At 30.6% G+C, this 24,852-nt stretch overlaps 2 protein-coding genes across 2 annotated transcripts; one reads left to right on the top strand and one right to left on the bottom strand.

Moving 5' to 3' along the window:
* On the top strand, window positions 7,356-14,458 carry LOC109362113 (probable xyloglucan glycosyltransferase 6). The gene is made up of 5 exons (XM_019607685.1): window positions 7,356-8,261; window positions 10,498-10,806; window positions 11,210-11,500; window positions 11,575-11,688; window positions 13,573-14,458. Exons 1-5 carry the CDS (start codon window positions 7,515-7,517, stop codon window positions 14,206-14,208), a joined length of 2,097 nt encoding a protein of 698 aa, XP_019463230.1. The 5' UTR covers window positions 7,356-7,514; the 3' UTR covers window positions 14,209-14,458.
* Window positions 16,540-21,146, bottom strand: LOC109362115 (FK506-binding protein 2). Its single transcript, XM_019607689.1, has 6 exons — window positions 21,005-21,146; window positions 20,740-20,789; window positions 19,826-19,888; window positions 19,503-19,593; window positions 17,643-17,747; window positions 16,540-16,857 (listed from the first exon to the last, which is right to left on the bottom strand). The coding sequence occupies exons 1-6, from the start codon at window positions 21,072-21,074 to the stop codon at window positions 16,775-16,777; spliced, it is 462 nt and encodes a 153-aa protein (XP_019463234.1). The 5' UTR covers window positions 21,075-21,146; the 3' UTR covers window positions 16,540-16,774.

Here is a 24,852-nt window from a genome sequence, read left to right as displayed (position 1 = left end):
CCCTTTTTCACTTTTTTACTAATTTATTATGCTTCATAATTCATCCATCACATCAATGCATTAAGAATTTTCATGGGTCTTTATTGAAATCTTAGTAAAAGTGATCTCAATTATCAATTAACAATTATTAATTAACCTTTCCTAAATCATGCAATATTATTCGCTATGAATTGTAACCAGCTGTATTAGTGGGCCACTTTTTGTTCCAAAAGTCTTATTTAAATGATTATAACATATTGTTAAATTGAGATGGGTCAACTTTGTTATTTCTTGGTTTATTTAAACAAACAAAAAAAAATGTTTATTATTTAAGATTTTAATGACAAAAAATTATGCATTTTTTGGTTTGGTACCTGTAAATATTGTTATTAATCCTTGAAATCTTAGAATATTTAATTTTAGTTATTATTGTTAATCAAGTGATAATATTTCTAAGTAACCATTAATCACATATATGACCAATTGTAGTGTTGACATATCATCATTTGATTAATAACAAAAGCTAAAATCAAAATTTAAAAGTTTAGACACTCAACCAAAAAATATAATTTTATAAAGACTAAAAAATCAAAATTGCATACTTAATTAAAAATAACAAACTATTTTTTTATGTACATAAAACAAAACTTTTATTTAATATATTTGAGCATCAAAAGAATCCTAGGTTGGCTTAGGTGAAATTCTGACTAGACCCAATGAATCATAGAGCTTTATAATCTCACCAACTTAAATTATTAGTGGAGTTCAGGTTTGGAAAAGGGTTGTGGGAAAAATCCAGTTTTTAGGGGTTTAACCATTTTTATATAAGAAAATAGTTCATACATAAAGAATTTTTTTTGTACTAATTTTCATAATCAAGTTAGAAATTAATCTCTTTCGAAATGTATGATTATCTGTACTAACAAATATCATTTTCAGTTATCAAACCATTAATTTTTTGGTTTTTTTAGAATCTAAATTAATCTTATACTATTATATTAACGAGTTGTATTAATCTCTTTCGGAATGTATAATTATCGGTCCTAACAAATATCATTTTCAGTTTTCAAACCCTTGATTTTTTGATCTTTTTAGAATCTAAATTAATCTTATACTACTATATTAACGATTTGTTATCCTCGCAACACATTATTCATTATTTATATGTTAATCATTAATTTTAAATAAAAATAGTAAATATGATTAATGAATTATGTATTAATGTGTAAAAAACTTTAGGATGAAATAATATTAACTTCATTTTTTTATTGGGCTGTGATTTAATTATTAGAAAGATGCTTTGAATGTAGTGCAAAACAGTTGCACATCATAATGTACTATGAGATTTGTATTTTATAATAGTAACAAGTTTTTTTATTCCAAAAGATATGTGAAGAAGTGGAAATATAAAATGTTAATTTCAGAGTCTTGTCCCCTAAAACTACAAACACATAGGGATTGATTCTTTTATTATTTTATTATCTTCCTTAATTGTACAACCTGTTTTATTCTCCTTTAAATTAAAGTACTTATAATATTTTTATATTTATTCCAATCATAATGGGTAACCAATGAATGAAACATAGTACATAACCTTCATTAGGAACCAATAATTTAATTTTGATCTCTTTTAAGATTTCAATTTTACTTTATGTAGCATTTTTAATTAATATTTTCATTTTTTGCCACCAAGTACTACTTTTAATTTGTACCATTTTTAATTAAGCAATGCCTCATGAATGAAGGTATCTTAGTACTTGATTTTCAAATTTTGCACATTAGGTATTATTTATATGTAACTTTGCTTTACAATAACTTTTCACTAAAGCAAGAACTTTCTAGCATTGCAATTTGAGAAATAAAAGGCTTATATTCACTAATGGCTATAGTGTGATTAGCCAAGTATACTATCAACCGACAAAAGGACTAGCTTATAATGACAAGAGATAGTTTTATTTGTATCACATCATGTGTGATTTAATGTACCATTTTGTATGATTGACTAATTAAAAATCGAGTAAATACTTATTTTAGTTTTTCATATTTTTTATTTTACCAGTTTAGTTTTTCTTTTTTAAATGGTCCTTCAAAATTTTAGATATGTATCAAATTAGTTATTTTTAGCATGTTTTATAACACTTGGTAGGGACTAATTTGACTCCAAAAATGACTAATTAGATCCATATTTAAAAAATTTGAGATCATTTTAAGTTTTTTTTTCTTCTGAAAGAATGTAATTTAAAAATTTATTATTTAATAGTTTTTTATCAATCCTAAAAATGGCATGAATGTTGAACTTAATATTAATCTGTAAAGTATTTAGTTACTGAACCATTTCAATAATGTTTACATTCAGAAATTATTATATTTATTATAATATATAACTAAAGTGATGTATGATTTAATTAGTAATTCACTATTTGTACCATTGTACTGGTATATTAATATTTTGTCTGGTATGATAACTAATATAATATCAATAAGATTGATAGAAAATATTAGATATATCTTTGTTGGATAATATATTTTGTTTCATGATAACCTAAATTTTGGTGAATGAATAATTAAGTTTTTCATTGGTGAATTTCTTGTACAAGCATTTTTTTTAAATTTTAATCAATTTTCATGAGTGAATTACCCCTTAATAGACGAGTCAAGTGTTTCTCTCCCTTTGTTTCCAGTTTTTAAGGGATATATTTTTTTTTTCTATAAATCAAATTTGTTTGATATCAAGTACACAAGTGAAAATCTAGTAACTTCCCTAATTACAATAAAAATTAGCACTTCAATTGTCCTAATCTATTGTAAATCCCTAACATAAGGAGAGTTTAAAACAAGGGAAATGCTACCAAGTTCCCCAAAAAAATTGATTTATAATGCAATGTTCTTAATTTTTTATTCTAAAGTGTAATTAGGATAATTGTTAACAAAAATTGTAAAATACAAATAAAAGATGTTATCTCCATTAAATAGCTTTAAATTGTTCCACTAAAACGACAAAAAATGAGTCCCTACCATTTTGGGAGATTTATAAGGCACTATAATGATCATTAGGGTAGGTGCCCTACAAATAAGAGATGTTATTTTTCATGAATATTTACATGGATGTGTACATTGAATATTAAAAAACAATTAAACATATGTGCACATCGCCAACAAGGCGTTGGTCTAGTAATGTAAGGTCTCATTGAATTTCCAAGGTCGAAGATTCGATTATTAGGAGTTACACTTGTTGGGAGGAGGAGTCACAAATCCTAAAAAAGATTAGTTTCTTATCAAAAAATGGGTATGATTCCATATTCGTGAGGTATCACTAGCCTTTTGTTGAGGTAAAAAAAAGGGAGAGGCTCCTCTATTGTACAATTTGTTTATTAGTTTAGTATGTATGAACTTAAATTAAATATTGATATAGATTCATTAATTAAATATAATAATTTTAAACACTCATTATATGAAATAATCTTAATGCATATTAACAAAAAGAAATGTAAGCCACACCCAAAAAAAAGGCCATTCAGAAACCCATCATTTGTTTCAACAACCAAATCTCACCAAATTATTTGGTGCTATCCAAGTGTAAGAATTTATGTATTTGTTTTCTCCAATTTAAAGACTCTCGACATCTACTAATGAAATATTAGTCAAATGGTAAAAAACTTTAGTGGATTTCTAGGAATTAATTATACTAATTAAAAATTATAAATTCAATTCCTAGAAACAATACAAAAATATATTAGAGGACACAATCATAAACTTTTAAAAATGATTACTCTATGTTTATGTCATATGTCATGCCCATTTCTTTAGGTCATTTCAATTTTATCCCAAATAGGGATGGCAAAGAAAACCAAATCAGCTGGTACCTGCTGAACCCAACCCAAATTTAATGGGGAAATTTCATGTAATTGAGTTCAGGTTCGAATTTTACCCAAATTCAACTTACGAGTTCGGGTTTGGTATAGTTGATACCTACCCCAAACGCGATTAACATATATAAAATCATAAAATTACACATAAATACATATAATATATATATATATTGAAATATATGTTTCGGGTGAGTTTTCATCGAGTTCAAAGATCATGTCATGATTTTAACCCCGCTTAATTCGGATTTGGGCTTTGGATTTTAGGTTTGGGTAAGCACAAACCCAACCTCGACCCGCCCATTGTGATTTAGGACGATTTAATTGGTGCAAAAAAATCAATTTTCATCCTTAATATTGAAATAATTAATTTAGACATTTAATTATAAAAATATTATTATGTTATTTAAACTTTCTACTTTCTAGACTATCAAATTGTTCTTTTGGTAGGAATCATGTTAACGACCAAATTAACTAATTGTTTGCAAAATCAAAGGCTAAGGTCCCATTTACATGGTTGAGTTTTCACTATATGAAATTTTAAAAACCAGTTTTTAGTTGGAAGTTGGCAGTTTAAATTTTTTTAGGTTTCTCGGTTTAAATAAGAATAAATTATGTTCTTATATTAGAAGATAAATTATCTCCTCCAGTCATTACAATTATGACATATGTTATATTTAATTATTTTCTCACTCGAATTGAAAATGATTATAGTTTGTAGTCTTAATCAAATGATGGGTTATACCATTGGAATCGGAGAAACTTCGTTCTGATTGCGTTAAACCCAATTAAATTGGAATAAATTGGGAAGTGAACTAGACACTTCACTTAAATTTTTAAAAATGAAATACTACTCTAATGTTTTGTCTTACTCTAGTCCAAAAAAAGATGGAAAGATGTTACTTCAATATGATAACACATAATTATTAATTATATATGAAATCACTCAGTCTGTCTGAACGGTGTAACTGTTTAAATCGGTTAAACTTAATACGAGACCTTTTTTGATTTGATGTTCGACCCAGGTTTCATAACATTGAGAAATAATACACATGTCATGATTTTAGTGGCTAGAAATAATACTCAGGTTTCATAACATTGAAATTGTGCATTGTAACTATTGTGTTGTGATTAAAGACTTTGGATTGATCTCACTAAAGAATAAAGAAGAGCCAGATGGAATAGACATGTTTGAGATCACATTGCATAAAATTTTCATGTCACTCATCCATATTTGATCTATGTCATTGAGTATATTAATATGATGATCATCATGGTCGAGTCACGCTTGTATGTGATGAAAGTTGTGGTGGTTCCATAGTTGACATATGAGATGAATCATATTGTATTAAGGAGAAGTCTAAGTGTAATTAGTATACGAATGTGTGCCTAAAAAATCTGTTATATAATTGTATGAGGAAGACGTGAAGCCCAAGTGGGAGATTGTTAGAAATTTATATTTTCTAATCAAGGTGGGCATCATATATTTGATACAATGATATCGACTATTTATTTCAGGGGCTATATTATAAGTGATCTAATTATTGACACTTCATAGATTTGTAAAAACTAATAATGGATATGAGCTTAGTGGGTGGATACCCACCAGCTTAACCTATAGGGGATAATGAGAACCCTATAAGTTAACACATAATGAAATTATGGTCCTGAAGACACCAAATCACAAATAGTTTTGACATCACCCCATCAGAGAGAAAACGAAGGTTACAAAAAGAATTAAGGATTTGGTTGAGGAAGATCATCATACAAAAACTCTCTCAAAAGGTATATCAAAGGAGTAGACTAAAAACATTGACCTATGTATGACTTTGTATTCTTATTTTATATTATGTGTGAGAATCATGGATATTCAAAATCCTAGGGTTGTATTTCATTGAGAAAATATCTAACATGTGCAACTTATTAGAGACACATTGGGTTGACCTTTATAGCTTTGTAGGTAGAAAACTAGGTTCTAATTTTCTAGTTTTTCTTTTGAGTGTACTATGTACTCCTATTTAAAGATAAAACACATTAATGCCAAATAAATCAGATTTGATTTTTATATTGACTATTTTTTTGTACATATATTGACTATTTATTTACCAGTGCAATTGCCAAATCATGTCATGTTTATTTTCATTATTATTTTGTTTTGGTTTCAAATCATATAACAATAAGTTTTTAATTTTAAAATGAGATAGTATTAATAAACACGATATATTTACCATAAAAACTATAACTATTTATGTTTTCCTATTTTCATCATAAATTTCTTATATCGCTCACAAATCGAAATTTAATAATTAACCATATTTAATTTTTTTAACTTTATTTATTTTTTCTATATGTTTTTATCTCTTTTTTATATGGACCAAACAAAATTAGATGTTACACATATAAATATAAAAAATATTTAATTTCATATCAATGTTTCACCATGTATATAAATAAGCGGAAAAATGTATGCATTTTTATACTATTATTACATTATTTATTATTCATATTTTCTCATTTCTGACTTTTAAATGTAAGTAATTCAAATAAATAATATATAATAAATTGATTATATATAAGTCATTACACTGGTAATACATAATATTACGCTTTTTAAATATATACATAAGATACATGCATAGTATATATTAAAATTGTTATATACAGTTTTATATTAATGTATCAATATCATATATATTAAGATTACAAATTTTATACAAATTTATTTTAAACTCACATTTCCTTTGTATATACACATGTTAATGATGATCAATCATACTAGTTAATGAACAACCTAAATTTAAGTTCAATAACTCACTTAGAAGTTATGTAAACTTTAAATAAACCAATCTTAAGCTGAAAAAATAATTTGTATTCAACTCATTAAGATTCCAACTCGATCTAATTCTTAGCTAATTGAGGTGAGATGAATCAAACTCGACTAATTTCCACATTCGTCAAAAACCTTAACAAGAAAACAATGAAAAAAAAAAGAAACAATGTTAGGAATTCAATTTTTGGTTTAAGAGAAGGTATTCTTTAGGTAATGAACTCATTACTATCAAGATGTATGAGTGTTTAGAATAAGATATATTAGGAAGAATTAAATCATTTACACTAGAATAGAATAAGATATATTAGGAATTTAATTTTTTGGTTTCTCATGGGTATCTTTGCACTGGAAATAATTCTATCCGAGTTGGGAACATTTACAGGTACGTGGGGCTAATCTCCTAGTTGACATTTTTTCTATTCACAAAATTCGAACTCAAGACCTTATTTAAGGGGAATAAAACATATACCACATTAATCAACATTCATTGGTATATTAGGAATTTAATTGAAATCACATGAATCCCCTTTCCATCAAAATGAAACACAAACCATATCCAATTCAATAATTATTCACCTTTTGCTGAGTTGTCTACTCAGTCGTTCATAACCCACTTCACGCGCCACCGTCTTCCCCACCAAATCTGCTCAGAAGCGCGTGGGAACTAGAAAAACAACAACCTTAACCTTAACCTCAGACCCAGAAACCCAACAACACCACCAAACAATTTTGTTCTATCTTTCTATTCATAGCAATTTCCCATCCAAAAAAATTCAACCTTTTTCTTTCCTTACCATTTTGCTTCATTCAATTTTTTCATCATCATCTTCTTCTTTTCTATGTCTCGTGCACCAAACTATGAGTTCCAAGATTGGTGGAACAAGCAAAGGGTAAAGAACAACCTTAACATTCTAGAAGAAAAATCCAATCAACCCATTTCACCTTCTTTTCACGCCATAAATGTCGACGCCGCCGCCGGTGGTGGCGGTGGCGGCGGCGGTGTCTCTTCCGATATGTCGGTGGGGAAGGATCGTGTCCGGAGCGCACGGCAGCTTTCCTGGCTATGTTTGCTTAGATTCCAGCAAATTGCCGGCTCCCTTGTTTGGATATCAAATAATTTAGTGATTTTGGTTCGGACAGCCAACCGCCGAATCGCCTCTCCAATGTCGCGAGACGATTCGGGGTCATCGCGCCTTTATCGGGCAATCAGGTTGTTCTTGATTGTTGTGATCCTTTTGTTAGGGTTTGAGTTGGTTGCTTACTTTAAAGGATGGCATTTCAGCCCGCCGTCGGTGGGGTCCGCTGATGTGCTGGGATTGGTAGGGATTGTTTATGCCAAGTGGCTTGATATTCGAGCCGAGTACTTGGCGCCGCCACTGCAGAGTTTAGCCAATTTGTGCACTGTGTTGTTCATAGTGCAGTCAGTTGATAGGATAGTTTTGATCTTGGGGTGTTTTTGGATCAAGTTCTGGAGACTCAAGCCTGTGGCTGCTGTGAATTACGAAAGCAATGTCGACAATGGGGGTGTCGATGTGGAGGATTATCCTATGGTGTTGGTTCAAATTCCCATGTGCAATGAGAAGGAGGTCAGAAAATTTTTGGTTTATGGATTTTGATCACTTTATGTGTAGTTAAATGCTTGAATCGATGTTGATGTTGGTTATTGATTTGTTTGTGATTTGTGGTATACTATTAGATCGGTTCGCCTTTTTGGTTTGTTGGAATGCTTGCTTAAACATACTATAATTGTAGTCATATTTGTTGGTTTTTTTGGAATAAGTAAGTGTATCTCCTCACCCTATGAGAAATCTCTTTCGAGGTATGTGGCTGCTCCTTCCAGCAAGTTTTACTCTCTGGAATTGAACCTTTGTGGGGTTGCCTTGAATCTCCAGGTGAAGAAAATTTGTCTCACTACATACCGGGCATGTTAACTTTCCTCTTCTTTTATAATCCATAGGTGGAATAAAATATTGGGAGGGCTCGTGAATGTCTATGAGGCATTAATCCGTTTCATTTAACAGCCAAGGTTGCGTTCCACGTAAAACGAAATGTGATAGATAGTTTACCGATACATAGATTAAAAGGAAGGATATGTTTGTTTGAGGTTCTAATGAGGAGAAAAAGGAAGCTGAATGGGGAAGGGTAGACTTATAACTAAGCATGGTAAGAATTCAAATGGAGAAATAAAAATATGAACTCTGGCCGATGAAGTAAAAATATTAAATGGAGAAATAGATCCAGAGAGCATGGTAAGAATTCAATCTGAACCCTTCCGTGCTTGAAATTTATGGAAACACTTAGGACTTGTACAAATTATTAGAGCATTAATCTTTTACAGTTCTATATACTTATTTCCCTTTTCACTAATTTCTGTACCACATTCTGGACTCACAAGCATGTAAAACTCTATGCTTGTAACTTATGCTTGCCGACTACCTAACTTTTGTATCTGGCATTGGCTGTCTTAAAGACTGGGACTGTTCATGTTCTACGGAATTGAATATTGTGCAGGAATGTGAGCCGACAACAAGTATCACATAGTTGACAAAGTTGTGTTGGATGAGTTAACATGGAAGAGAATATTAGGAACAAACCTGTTCCAGAGAATGTTGAATTAGCACCCGTTGAGGAGAAGATGGCTAGCCTAAGGTTGTTTGGTCATGCAAGAAAAATACCTGTAGTAGCTGTAGTGAGACAAGTGGAATTACAAGTTGTAGGGAAAGAGAGACAACTTTAAGAAAAACCATTAAACTAGACTTTGATCTAAATGGATTTTCTAAATATTCGGTTTTTGACATAGTGCTATAACGTTTTTTGATCTATGTAGTTGGCCCTACTTAGTGGGAAATGACTTGGTTATTTTTTTGTAACGGTAAACCTTTTAGCCTAATACTCACAAGAGTGCACAAGGTTGATTTTTCTAGTGCGAACAGTTTTATAATATATTCCCTAAAGGGAATATATTCTTTCCACTGGTATAATTTGTAATGGAAAGTTGTAATATTTTGTGCATGGACTTTATTCAGATTACATAATATTTTCTTCCAGATAAAGCAATTTTGGGTTCCTTTCATGCCTATAACTTCAAACTTCTGCCTCAAAATAAAAAAATAAAAAAAATTGAGGATTATATTATCCATGTATTGTTTAATAAAATGACGATGGGTTGCACATGTGAGAAGAATACCAGTAGAAGCCCGAATTAGAAGAGTAATTAGATGGATGATAGCCGAATAGTTAGAGGTAGAGGAAGACCAAGAAAATCCTTAAGTGAAACCATTAGAAATGATCTAGATTTGAATGACCACTCTAGAGTTTCGGTTTTTGACAAGAGTCACAAGACGCAATAGTGTCGTTGATCCATGTAGTTGGTCCCACCTAGTGCAAAGTTCCCTTCGTAAACCTCCTTTCATAAATCTGTCACCTTTCTCAAGGCTAGAGCTGTCATTTTGTCTATAATTTTCAATGCAAAGTAGATTATAAAAGATCTTTCGAATATTTTATATACGTAGCTACCTCTATAAAATTTGTTATTGCTTTATCATTGCTTATTTGTTATTATAGACTGTATGGCATGTTTAAAAAGCGTTGATACAATCAATGATACTGCTCCATTGCCTACTCCTCTGTGTTTCTTATCTTTTACTACTTATTCATTCTTCTTTCAGCAGCCGATTTCAATTCCTTTAATTAATGAAAGTTTTCATTTAAGCAAGATCAAATAAAAAGTAGCGAAATGCCTTCGACTAAAAGTTAAGAATCTGATATATTGATTAATATCACCCAACTCTATTCGTTAACTTTTTTCTGGTTGCCCCGTAGGTTTACCAGCAATCCATCGGAGCAGTTTGTATCCTGGACTGGCCAAAGGAGAAAATGCTTGTACAGGTTCTTGATGATTCTGATGATGTAGATACCCAACAGCTCATCAAGGCAGAAGTGCAGAAATGGCAACAGCGGGGTATCCGGATAATATATAGACATCGGCTTATACGCACTGGTTATAAGGCAGGGAACCTTAAATCTGCAATGAGTTGTGATTATGTCAAGGATTATGAGTTTGTGGCAATATTTGATGCTGATTTTCAGCCAACACCTGATTTCTTAAAGAAGGCAGTGCCTTATTTCAAGGTAATTTTATGTCTATAAACTCATAATATATGAGTGTGAAAGAGAACAATTATAGATGTTTAAGAGCACCTGCGTTATGCCATCATTCACCTTAATGCGACAACTGTCTTTGTTTCCTGTGAATTATTCACAAGTCTATTAGTTCTTGTACTACACTACTACTATCTGTAAGAGCGAATGATGACTTATAAGAATCACAGTAAACAAATATTTATCAAGATGTAAAGAAGAGATTTATATTATAGCAACTAAATAAATATTGGACCATTGTGTTCAATAATCTAATGAAATAATTGAAGAAGCTTATTTGCTACTAGGTCATTTTAAATGATCATTCTTTTCGGGTCCGGTACTAAGCATCTTTCTAACCAGGTTTTTTGTTCTTGTTTTGCTCTAACCGAAGGGAAATGATGAGTTGGCTTTAGTCCAGACAAGATGGGCATTCGTGAACAAGGATGAGAATTTGCTTACGAGATTGCAGAACATTAACTTATCTTTCCACTTTGAGGTTGAACAGCAGGTGAATGGTGTGTTCATTAACTTCTTTGGTTTCAATGGAACTGCTGGTGTCTGGAGAATAAAGGCTCTCGAGGAAAGTGGTGGTTGGTTGGAGCGAACAACTGTCGAGGACATGGATATAGCTGTCCGTGCTCATCTCTGTGGATGGAAGTTTATATTTCTCAATGACGTTAAGGTATACTATATTTCAAATCTCGGGGCCTAATCATAAAAAATTCCAGTTTTATATATCTATTATGCTTCTTGCAGTGCCTTTGTGAACTTCCAGAGACCTATGAGGCATACAAGAAACAGCAACACCGCTGGCATTCTGGTCCAATGCAATTGTTTCGGTTGTGTTTTGTTGATATACTTCGTTCAAAGGTATCAAATTCTATGCATGCTTTATTTTTAGCGCATTTGAGTATTATTCTGTGATTATTGTCATGAAAACGGTATCCTCAGAGCAATCCAGGAATGACTATTCTGTGACTATGTGTGTTTAAATCAATGGCCAGATCTTCAAATAGCATGCATTTATTGCTGCTCCAGAAGCATGCAATTATTTTTCACATGCAAGGTTTTTGTTTGGATTCTGTCTCTGACAAAGAACAAATCCAACTCGATGTGTTTAGTCCTGTTATGTAGTATAGTATAATGAGCCATAGTCACTATACTTAGGTTATCACATAGGATAAAAGGAGCTTGATGAGGAAATTTAAGTTATGAAAGCGATTATTCAACCCAAATCATCTCTTGTGATGCTAAGGCAAAGCTCCTATGCTTAGTCTCAGTGTTAGACCTGGAAATGGTTGGTTTGAGATGAATGCCATTAGTAGAGGAGTCCCATAGACATATGAGAATCGTTCTAACTACAACCCAATGATATTCCAATGGTTGGCTCTTGAATTGACATACTTTAATAACACTGTAGGCTAAATCAAGTGTGATTACTGTAGCATATTGTAGTCTACCAACTATAGACCTATACAAAAATGGGTTATCGAAGTAGTTCGAACCATCCTTGGTTAGCTTGCAATTGAAGTTAAACTAGGTTTAGCAACATCCGTATCAACCTCTCTAAGTAGATCCTTTACATACTTAGACTGAGAAAGAAATAATCCATCAGATAGATGTTTGACTTCGATATCGAGGAAATATTCTAACGAACCCAACTTTTTAAGGACAAAGGTAGTGCTTAGGTTGCCAATAAGGTGATGAACTTGAGAAGAAGATGAGCTTGGGATAGTGATATCATCAACATATACTAGAACAAAGAGTTTGTATGTCGATGAAGTGTGAATGAATATGGAATTATCACATTTGCTATTATGAAATCCCAGCTGCAAGAGAGTTCCTTCCAATCTTTCAAACCATTGTCTAGGAAGGGGGTTGTTTCAGGCTATATGATGCCTTTGACATCATTCTGAAAACCAGTTGGTTGAGTCATGTAGACTTCCTCATTTAGAAAGCCATTAAGAAAAGCATTGTTTACATCTAAGCATTGTTTAGGGTTGTAGAAGGTAACCCATTTATACGAAAAACGGTGGTGGCAGAAGCATATTCCCGAAAGGACAAGAGTAGACATGCATGAGCTAGCACTGCAAGCCCTGTTTCCACTATATGCCTATGTTTTCTCTCAACTTTACCTTGATGGTAATGAGTGTGAGGACAAGAAATTCTATGTGAGATTCCTATACATGATCCTATGAATGTGCTTACTTGGTGGCCTACTTGTTAACCGCTCTTCTCCATTGAATATTAACATACTTGACCATTCAAGTGTTATCAAGTGTTATCGTCATCTCATCTCTCCGAAAAAATATCCTCGAAAAGGTTTGCATAAAAGAAAAAGAAAGGGGAATTTTGTCGATCCAAGAATTGAATCTCTGCATGAAGTGAATTGTGTCCATCGATATATGATGGTCTGAGCATACCCTCATGTTCTATGCCTCCGATGGTTTACGTTCTTAGTCCTACATCACAAGTGCTACTCAAATTTTGTAATATATGTTTAATTGTTGAAATGCTCATATATATACTACAGATCTCATACACAGAAAGAAATAAAAGGTAGAATTTGTGTTTGAAAGGATAGAAGGTAATAAGTTTAAACTACAAATATGTTTAAAATAGTTATTTGTACAATTATATGTCGATATCTCACTTTTTGCGATGTTAATAGGTTTATGTCGTCCTTTTTATTAAAATAATTTGACTGATCGGATATATCTAACATCGTGCTGACGTTAATTCCATTTGTAACAGGTTAGTTGGGCGAAGAAGGCGAATTTGATATTTCTTTTCTTTCTCCTGAGGAAGCTTATCTTGCCATTTTATTCATTCACCCTTTTCTGTATCATTCTTCCGTTGACGATGTTCCTTCCAGAAGCTGAGCTACCTGCCTGGGTTGTTTGTTACCTTCCTGGAATCATGTCTATCCTAAGCGTTCTTCCAGCGCCACGGTCGTTTCCATTTATAGTGCCTTACCTTCTATTCGAGAACACCATGTCAGTGACTAAATTTAATGCCATGATATCTGGATTATTTCGCTTCGGTAGTTCTTACGAGTGGGTGGTTACAAAAAAATTGGGTAGATCGTCAGAGACAGATTTGGTTGCCCTAGGAAAGGAATCGGAAAGCCTAATACGATCTACCAGTCTTCATAGATCATCTTCAGATTCAGGCATTGAGGAACTAAGCAAACTAGAATTGTCGAAGAAAACCGTGAAGACCAAGAGAAATCGTCTGTACCGGAAAGAACTCGCTCTCGCATTCATTTTGTTAACCGCCTCAGTTAGAAGTCTATTATCTGCCCAAGGAATTCACTTCTACTTCCTATTATTTCAAGGGATAAGCTTTCTAGTTGTTGGTCTTGATTTGATTGGGGAGCAGGTTAGTTGAGCTCCCGATTTGGGTTTCGAGTGGTGGATACAGAACCTCTCAAATTCCGACATCGATTCGAGATAAAAGGTCAGAATGACCAAACCTTAACTCCATCCCCCAACACATTTATTTGAGCCAAAATTGTTCACTCATACTATGTAGTTTTTGGCTCCAAATTGTTTGTTTCTGATGTAAAGACTATTGCCTCATTGTTGTGGCCAAATCATGTATATTAAGATGAGTAAAAGTCGTTTCAGTTCGAAATTGCTTTGATTCCTGAAAGCGGCATTTGTTAGAAGGGGCAGTCAGATACCCCAAAAGGGATTAGTTCTTTATTCATCGGGTTACATCTCACAACATGTTTTTGCTTCCCATTGGTTATAATTCTACTTTAACTTTACTAACCAACTAAGAAAATATTAATAATGAAAAGTAAGAGTTTCTCTTCTTACTACTAGATAAAATTGTTAATCTAGGGAAACAAATCTCCTATAAATCAGGAGAGAAATTGGGAAAAACTAATGATAAAAATAAACTTCTCAATCATATCTAATCGATTTGATTCGCATTTATTCATCCTAAATTGGTACTGATGAATTTGGACAAAATTTGATATCCCTTCAAGTTGGCGCATAGATATCGATCATGCCTAACTTACTCACAAGAAGTTTATATTTGAGTTGAGAGATTTCTTTAATGAGATTATCTATGCGCCAAATATCTATAGTAATTAAACGGCAAACTTTGCAATTTACAACATATTTCAAAATATGTTTTATGCGAACCATATAATTATTTGGTTATTTTTATTCTTAAATTATTCGTATGTAACAAGCTTAAAGATTACTAAGCTTTACATTGAGAAAGATGTTAGATGATATTTGAATTGGAAAAACATTATCTTATTTATAATTAAGTTTGTTTCATTTTTTTAAATTTATGTATAGTTTATGATTATTTTGTTATTTATTATTTGAGTCATTATTATCTTATCTTTAATAATAGTTTTTATCGATATAATATCAAGAAATGTCAATTGATATTCCCTATTTGTTGTCCCTTAGTTTTTTATTTGGATCAATTGGAGTATCTACTTGTCTATATCCACCCATACATGTTTCTTTAAGAAGATCAAGGGTGTACTTTCTTTATGAAGATTTGGATTGAAGAAATCTGATTTAAAGTTCAAAATTTCGTGTACTAATAACTAATATTATATTTAGAAAAAATTTAAGAGACTAAAATGAGTATTTTGGAGTTTGTGACGAAAGAATAAGATGACATAAAATGACATCACTTTGTATCTTACTTAAAAAACAATTTTAAATGTCATCATTTCATTAAGTTGACAAAAAATTTCAGCATAGAAGCGTCGAGTATGACCATATGTGAACATAACATGCCACATCACCCATTTGGTTACCCTTAAGAGATACACATTAACGAAAGAACTAAAGTAAGTCACAATTTTGAAAATTGAGACTAAAATAATAATTTAAATTTATTATGGATTAAATTGATGCTCACAATAAACAAGAGGAGTCCAAATAGGTATTTATCGTTATAATAATATTGTTGTTGATGGTAATAATAAAGATTAGTATGTTATATACATAACATTATTCATCCAAAGATAACAAACTTTATGAATACAAAGATAACAATTAATTTGAAACGATCTAAATTCTTGATTTATGTTAATCTTGCTTCAAATTTTAGTTAAGTGAATTTTGATATATTTCTTTATTTCTCTTTTTTTCATTCTAGGTTTGAGTTAAGCTTACTTAGACCTACCAAATAGATAAGGTGGACAAATATTTTTGCTTAGAACGTCATTCACCCTTAGATAAAATGGAGAATATATATATATATAGCTCTTACGAGTCATTTGTTGTCGGTCAAATTTAAGTGATGGAAAGATATTTTCACTTTTTCCCATATTGGTAAAATTTTGGATTTATGAGATAGTGTATATGCTAGTTTTCAACAAATAACACAATAATCAATTGAGAGAAAAACATAATATCCAATCTACCAAATAGACTTGTTGCAGAAAAGGAAAAAGGACAAAATATGTACATAGGAATGTATATGCAAAATATTGTTCATCAATTAAACAAGATTCATAATTGTCAACACCAAGCAATGATTTTTTATAACTATAAATTTCATAGTGATATCTATGAAATGTTATTTAATTGAAAATTCATAACAATAATTATGTTTATTATGTTTTATAGATTTCATGTGCATATTTTATATGTGTATCCCAAATATATTGTTATGCATTTTCAAGAATATGTGTATCTGATACTCCTATCGGTATCGGTGCTTCATTAGTGAGAGATATACCGAAAACCTTTAATTAATCTATAAAATTATGAAACTTCTGAGGAAATCTAAATTGCTGATAAATATAAGATGCAGATGTATCAAATGATTGGTTACAAGAGAAAAATCTTTCTAAATTAGCCTCACAATTAACCACATAAATCTTGGTGATGAATGCATTATTTAGGAATTAGGAATAGAAAAACCTAAGAAGGGTAGACAAAGGTCTAGCTTTCCATTTCTTCTCATTTGCCTACAGTTCAGAGTCTGGTTTTTCTTCAAGAGTTTTTTCATTCACTCCCACAAGCTCAGTGTCAAATATAAGTGTTGCACCACCTGAAAGTTCAAATCCATACATTAATTACCTTATATTAATAGGAGGTATAGTTGGCTATATATGAAATACATAAAAGCAATACATGGTGTTCATGAAAACACCATCATTTTAAGTTTTTAAGGAATTTGATTTTGGTATAAACTCATAAGAGAATGCCCTTTAGTATTGTGTCTAACTTTTATTCATTATTGGTGTAAAACCTAAACTATCAAGTATCAATCAATAATGCATCACATGTGGTATCACTTTTAAGGTAGTTATTTCAAGAATCAAACATTATTCATGTTTAGTGTACAAAAATCTTGATAGTGATAAGTGCATTACAATAAAATTCTTTAATATATATGTATACGATCAAAAACAGATATCCATATAGAAAGACATGTTGCACTCATAACTCGTCCCCTAAGCTTTAAAATGACATATCTTTTAAGGGTTTGTTTCCGAGTTGGAATTTAGAGGGGAATGAAGGAAAATGAAAGGCTGAGGAGCTATGAAATACACTTTGAAGTCTTCCATTTCCTTTCCCCTCTAAAACTTAACTCGCAAATGGACCCTGAGGAGACGAGCAAAACCAGTAACGCTAATGTAATTTAACAACGCAACATGTTATTAGAACCTAGAGCAGATCATCTTCTCCAGGTGTATAGGCCAGTTCAGAAAAACAGGCCAATCTGATCACAATCTAAGATGTCAAACATTAATTTTACTAACTAGAACAAGGTTTTGGCTGTTGAACATTAGCAATGTCATATCATCATCATCATCAACATTAGTAAATTACCTGGAATAGTAGGTGGGGAACCCTGCTCTCCATACCCAAGTTTAGCTGGTATTTTCAACTTCCGCTTCTCACCTAGACACATTCCCAATAATCCTTGATCCCACCCTGCAAAGAAAGGAGGTAATGAGCATAGAATCCTCCGGAGGTTTCCCATCAAACCATAAACTACCGGTTAATAGTAAAATTACATCCTATATAATTGCATGATTATGTAAATGCATATCAGTATAAAATATAGCCCATATACCATACCTAATCACTATCATAGAAATTTAGCAATGTTAGTGGGACTAAGGCTTGGTTGTTGTTAATATTATTTTTTGTAGGTTGTCAATTGCTTAACTGTACCGTCTTTTTATCAGGGCTTGGGACTTGGATATAAACTACACATGTAATGATTGAAATGTCTGGTGTTGTGTTGTGGTGCAATTATCACTCTTTTTTATTAAAAAATTAAATGCTATCAGAAGATATTAGAAAAAGCAGGAGAAGGTATGAAGAGAACAAATATAAACTATACAACAATAACAATAAACCCCAACGTTTTTTGCCTCTGAGAAATTCCAGATCCAGATGCATGTAATAATTGAAGGGCTAGCAAGAATGGTAGCATGTTTAAGATAATATTCATAAGTTAGAACAAATTGACATGAGAACTGCAAGAAATACTACGAAAACATCTTTAAGCTTTCGCTATTCGTATTTTAGAAAGACCAAATTCCCTTGATAAATATTACCAATGTAGGGAACATTGAAATATGAAGTTTCTCATTGTGGTGTATTTGATAAGCTCATCATGAGAAGAAAAAAAACTCCCAACTTTCTCATTGTCACTCATGGAGTATTTCAAATGGACTTGTCTTTAATTTGGGGTTTCAGCTCATGAGTATGTTTAGGGGTTTCTTTGCAGAGAGGGGTTGAAGGGCTTTGATTGCATTGAAGTAACTTTTTTCCTAAGGTTAGTTATTTACTCTTCTCAAAGGCATGGTCTTATCTTCCATATACTAGATTAGTACTCCTATCGTAGGACTCTCGTCTTGTCTAGTGATTAACCATATATCATAAAACAAAAACAAAAAATCGCCTTGTCTAGTGATTAACCATATATCATAAAACAAAAACAAAAAATTCAGCAAGAGGTTTGCCGAGTGACAAATGTGTCTATCCTTTAGCAAAAGTGACCAGTGTACAATCTTCACATAAGCATATTCTTATCCAAAAAAAAATCTTATCTACTCTAGAGATGACCTAGTAAATATTATACTCGTCAAAGTTGAGCAGCTGAGGTTTACAGTGACATCCTATGCATATCAAATTCCAAAACATGGTGCTTGGTGAAACTAATTGGCACAAACATAATTGTCTCAATTAGTCTGATATCTTTATTTACCTACTTTATTAGAATTACATTAGAAAACATTTCTCCTTCCCTTAGCTATAAACTTTCCTCCTCCCTCTCTCACATTTATTTTTCTCTAAAATGATTAATTTATTTTGAATATTTAGAACTAACCTGACCATATTATTTTATTAATTGTAACAAATTAATAATGTAAAGATGTCGCATGTAAAAAAAAGATGTCAACTTTTATTTTTCCTGAGATGTTCCTAAAATGAAGCAATTTAATTCTGAACAATATACTTGACTTATGTGTTAAAAGGACGGTCCAGTACATGAGGCTCTCATATTCCCACGTGGTGGGTCCGAGGAGTGTAGATATATGCAGCCTTATACTTGCAAACAAAGAGGTTGTGTCTAAGATTTGAACTAATGACCTCTAAATCACAAGGCAAACAACCTTACTGTTGTGCTGAGACTCACCAAATTCAGAAAACAAAAATTATTTATGCACATCATACCTTTGATTACTTGGCCACTACCAAGCTCAAAATCAATTGGGCTATTTCTTTCAAAGCTAGAATCAAAAACAGTTCCATCAGTGAGTTTTCCCTGCAAAGAAATAATATATAAAATATGTCAGAACAAGATACACACAAAATAAGTGAATGCATGATCCCTTATCAGATGAACAAATGAAAAGATTTAAAAATAACAATTTCATTGTAGCATAGAAATACGTTCCGTCAATAAAATACTTCATCCAAATAAACTCTTAAGATTATTGGCTTATTGCTTAAGTTTATCTTCATGGAAGAAAACATAAATCTCATAAATTGCTCACCCGATAGTGTACTTTGACTTTATCACCTTTGTGTGCTTGAACGTCACATGTCGCTGGTTTATACTGCAAAGAGAAAGAGAGCATAAATAGCAAATAAGCAGAAAAGAGGACATGAAATGTTGCATCATTGGTAAGGGATGCATACATAAATGCTTTTGTTTTCAATGAATAGTGAAACCTATGTATAATTAGTTTATCAATAATTCTAAACCCACTACTTTTTGGCCTTTTTTGTTCCAAATTTGTTCATGCTTTGGAAATCCAAGATTTAATTATGTCTTGTTTTCCAACTATACCCTTGTTTATTTCATCTCATATTTCTCCATCCCTCTTAGTTACGAGAAGAAGCAAATGAGAATTACCGCCTCAGTGCCTCTACCATCTCCCGGGACAGATGAACAGTCCACGGCCAATGTTGCCTCTTTTCTCTTAAGATCTTTCTCAAACTTTTTAAATTAATTATTTAATATTATTTTTTTTCAATTCAAAAATTACCACTATTAATCAAAATATACCAAATTTTCTTAATTTATGTGAGGGAGTATTTCCTAACAAGTTCATGGTTCATTGTTAACAATCCAAGTCATACATTTCCCAGCAACTTCGATCGAGTAAAACATCATTTCGGCCCCTGATATTGATTTCAGTCAATTTGGTCCTGACAAAAAATAAAGTCACTCACAGAGACAAAATTTTCAACAATATAGAGACCAAATTCAAATCGACCTAGGGTTTCAAGGACCAAATCGATGTATTATTCACTCACTTCGAATCCAAGACAACCATATACCTATTTCATGTATTGAGGTCTAGTATCAACTCAAAAACTCTACCAATTCAATAAACTAATAAATAATTAAATAAATAACCAATTTTTGGTAACTCATTTTCCCAAAATCAATAGATCAGGTTACCTTCACACCAATCTGCAACTCTGTAACATCACCAGACTTCTTTGCAGAAACTGAATCAGAATTAAACAAACGAAAAATGAGAAACTGATCAATGAAGATTAAAAAAATAGTAGATATTGGAGAATTGAAGTGAAAAATTGACGAGATCTGAAGTAATTACGGATCAAGATATGAAAATTGATGAATTAGATTTTTAGCACGTGGATTTAACGAATCATGAAAACGAGAGAGAGAGAGAGAGAGAGAGAGAGAGAGAGAGAGATACCTAATGCGAAAGCAAGAAGGAGGAAGAAGAGAAAAATGGAAGCTGTCTTCATTGAATTGCTGAAACTCATTTTTTGTGTCCAAACAACGTCTCTCTCACTTGCAGCTGGTGTTGTTATATAGTTCGAAATGGGTCGGGCTGGGCCGGATCATATCGTGTTTTTGTTTGTTTCCAAAATGATTTACGAAGTCATAACTCACAAGAGTAATTTCATCTATTTATATTTCTATACTATATATATACGTAAAAATTGGTGTAATTATCATTATGAAGTAATTTTTATTTTCTTATTTTGTCTTTATATTTTTTAGTTTTTACAAAAAAACATATAATTCTAGGCAATCATATCAATCACATCCATCACCTTGGACATAATAGTAAAGGTAAAAAATTATAATATAAAGTATATCAATACAAAAGAGAAATTCTAATTCTCCAAAATGAAATATATAAAAATTGAATATTTGATATTATGAAATTAGAATATGGGTCAACATATATATGAAGTACATTTTAACAGGTTAGTATTAATAGTGGAAATTATACTCAGAAAGTTGAAATTTCTTCTATTATGGAAAACATAGTATAATTTGTCTTATGCAATTTGTATATAAAATAAAATATATCTTCATACTAAGAGATAACTTATCTCATTAAATTCATTTAGTGTTTGATATGTGTCTTATTTCCCTTCCTTCAAGAACTTTTCATTTTAAAATTTGTTATAAAAAGAAAAAGTAGAACACATATCAAACAATTAATGAAATTAATGTGATAAATTATGTATGAAAAGATATGTTATTTTCATTTGTATATGAGACAATGATATTAGTAGCCCCAAGTAAAATGATGACTAAAATATTTAGAGATAAATATTTTATCAATAAACATGATTTAAAATATAGTTTTATATATTTTTGGATCCACATGATCGACCTTATTTAGAGATATTAAGGTTTAATTATTGCATCATAAAAACTGTAAAAGTGATTTTTTTTATTTTTTTCATTTGAATTATAATTTTGACTATTTTATTTTAATTACAAATGTTGTCATATTTTAGAAAATTATTAAAGAATTTCAAACTTTGACTTGATTTTTAGTTATTCATCGTATATAGGTTGCTTATGATATTTTTAAGCTTCTACTAATAAAATGTTGATCGTAATATTTATAATATTTTTTATATTTAATGTTGATTGTAATATTAACCACTTCTTAAAAGTATATCATTAAAATTTCAAGTCTTAGAATAACAATAACCAATAGAGTTTTAAAATCCACCAAATAAACCTGACACTAAGTAACATATTTTTAATAGCTAAGAATCTGAAATCATGCACTTGAATGTTTGAATTTTAAATGTAAGAGCTCATGAATAAATTTAAAAAAAGTTTTAATTTTAAATGTAAGAGCTCATAAATAAATTTTAAAAAAGTGGACTTGAAATGGTAGAAATTATCAGAATTTTTGAAGCTTATAAAATTAGTTACTCTTTAAAATACCAAAAAAAATTAGTTTTAAAAGTGAAAATATAACACCATAATTTTTCCTTAGATCCATCTTTAAATTAACCTTAATGTTTAATAGGGTGATAAAGGGAGCACATTAATTGTACTAAAAAAATGTATCATTCTATTAAAATTTAACTTAAATGCATTTTCTTTAACTAATCACGTATAATTGTATGTGGAGTTGCATAATTTCTAAGACATCAGCTATGCTATATTCTTAGTTGTGGTGAGTAGAATCCAACTCTACCCAGTATAGTCTGATCATGATTAGATCTGAATAGGCTCGAGTCTCACCAAGTTTAGGGTTAGGTTCGAGTTCAAAAATTATACTCAAACAATATTTAGGATCGGACAATGATCAATCATGACCCAACTCGACCTATTCCATGACCACTCAATTGTTATGTTTGTATATTTCTCTATTCAAATGTATATAAAGTCACGATGTTTTTTGGTCGAAAGTATCATTAATTTTCTAAAAATTAATCATATATATATATGATTAATAATATGTATACATGTATCATTTTATATCTAAAATTATATATTCATACTAATAAATAATATTCAGAACATCAGATTTTATCTAAAATGTTGATTGATTCTAACCTAAATATTAAATAAAAAATAATGTAACACTACCTATTATTAGCTATTTATTATTATTTTATTTTTTAGAAGACAATAGCATGAATATCTAAAAACTTATTTTTCATTTTGCTATTTTATACTCTAAAGAAAATCCAAGGAGTGAGTTTCCAGAACCTCCTCTTCATTTCTTATTTTATTTTCGAAAATGAATATATATTTTTTTGAAAATTTATTTTGAAGTTAATTTATTTTGGCTTTTTATGAGCCCGACAAAAAAAAGTGTTCAATTATTGACCAAATCATTATCTACCTTTTCCCATAAATTCTCTCTTATACAATTTTATTCATTTATTTTTTATAATAATATAACAATATATAAAAATGGACATATTTTATTTAATAAAATTAAGACTAAAATAATGTGTTTATAATAACATGTAATTAATGATAAATCATAAACAAGGAAAAAAGAAATCTTAATTTAGTATCATAACTAATTAAAAAAGTTATTTCCATGAGTAATTAATAAAGAATATCTAATCACATAAATTCTACAATATTTTTTAACAATTTTATTATTATGAAGAGTATTAATATGAAGAGCAGTAATAATCAAAAGTAATAAATATAAAATCTCTACATTAGTAATTATAATCAAAATATAAAATTTTAACTAATCATAATGAGTAATAATTATCGAATCAGGTAAATACAAATATTCATAACATGATTAATAAAATTATCTACATATTAAATTTATCATTATATTTTAGTCACTAAAATTCATTATAACTAATAATAAAATATATAAAACATAATTACAAATTACAAAAAAATTAATATTTAATTAAATATTAATTAAAAATTAAATATATAAATATGTGAATACCTATAAGACAATTATCGTAATATTATCCCTATTCATAAGTTATTCTTCCAAGTATTCATTATATATATTTTTTTAATGAGTATATGTGTATTTTTGCCATATCTCCTTTATTTCATTGGTGGAAACTGCCACCCTAAGCAGTTATGAGTACTTATGACCAATCAAATTCTATATTTCATACCCACGAACGTTGGTTCAAGTGGTATATGCTTGATTTTCCTTGAGTAAGATATCGGGTTCGAGTCTCGTGAATGGAAAAATGTTCACTGTAAGAATTAGCCTCACATATCTGTGAATGTTCCTAGCTCGGACAAGATTGCCTTCCATGCAATACATGAGAAACAAAAAAAATCTCTTTTCCCTGAAACTATCATCCAATAGCATTAATACCTTACAGATTCTAAATATTAAATAATCACTTTTGGTGGGAAAATGAAGCAAAAGTGGTTAAAATTTCAAAACTCTTCAAGAAACTGATTCCTCCAAACCCTAATAAGCTATAATCTCAGTCCTCTGAACACACCTTTTCTACGTTACTCTCACCTCCCTATTAACTTTTTTCATATTCTATTTTCTCTCATAAATTCCACATTCTTATTAGGTAGCACCTTTGTTTTAAATTGCATTTCACAATCACGACAACAACAGTAATTGCAATATCACATTTACGGAGTTTCCGTAATTGTGACCATATCAGCCGCATTTTCCCACAATTTTACATAATTGCGGCAAAGTCGACCACAATTTAAAAAACATGTGGCCGCATTTTCCCGCAAAAGCAACCACAATTTAAAAAACATTGAGTAACCATGCAGCTTTTAAGTTTTTTTTTTTAAAACTTAATTATCATTTGA

Source organism: Lupinus angustifolius, chromosome LG12, assembly GCF_001865875.1.
Source record: "Lupinus angustifolius cultivar Tanjil chromosome LG12, LupAngTanjil_v1.0, whole genome shotgun sequence".
Taxonomy (NCBI): Eukaryota; Viridiplantae; Streptophyta; class Magnoliopsida; order Fabales; family Fabaceae; genus Lupinus; species Lupinus angustifolius.
The sequence above is the reverse complement of the archived record's forward strand: the minus strand, read 5'-3'. Positions and strand labels throughout refer to the sequence as shown.

Coding starts and splice junctions, on each gene's coding strand:
- LOC109362113 (XM_019607685.1), top strand. CDS start 7,515: ATGTCTCGTGCACCAAACTATGAGTTCCAAGATTGGTGGAACAAGCAA. Junction 8,262..10,497: donor CCATGTGCAATGAGAAGGAG/GTCAGAAAATTT, acceptor GTTGCCCCGTAG/GTTTACCAGCAATCCATCGG. Junction 11,689..13,572: donor TTGATATACTTCGTTCAAAG/GTATCAAATTCT, acceptor CATTTGTAACAG/GTTAGTTGGGCGAAGAAGGC.
- LOC109362115 (XM_019607689.1), bottom strand. CDS start 21,074: ATGAGTTTCAGCAATTCAATGAAGACAGCTTCCATTTTTCTCTTCTTC. Junction 20,790..21,004: donor CCTTCTTGCTTTCGCATTAG/GTATCTCTCTCT, acceptor ATTCTGATTCAG/TTTCTGCAAAGAAGTCTGGT. Junction 19,594..19,825: donor AAGTCAAAGTACACTATCGG/GTGAGCAATTTA, acceptor ATTTCTTTGCAG/GGAAAACTCACTGATGGAAC.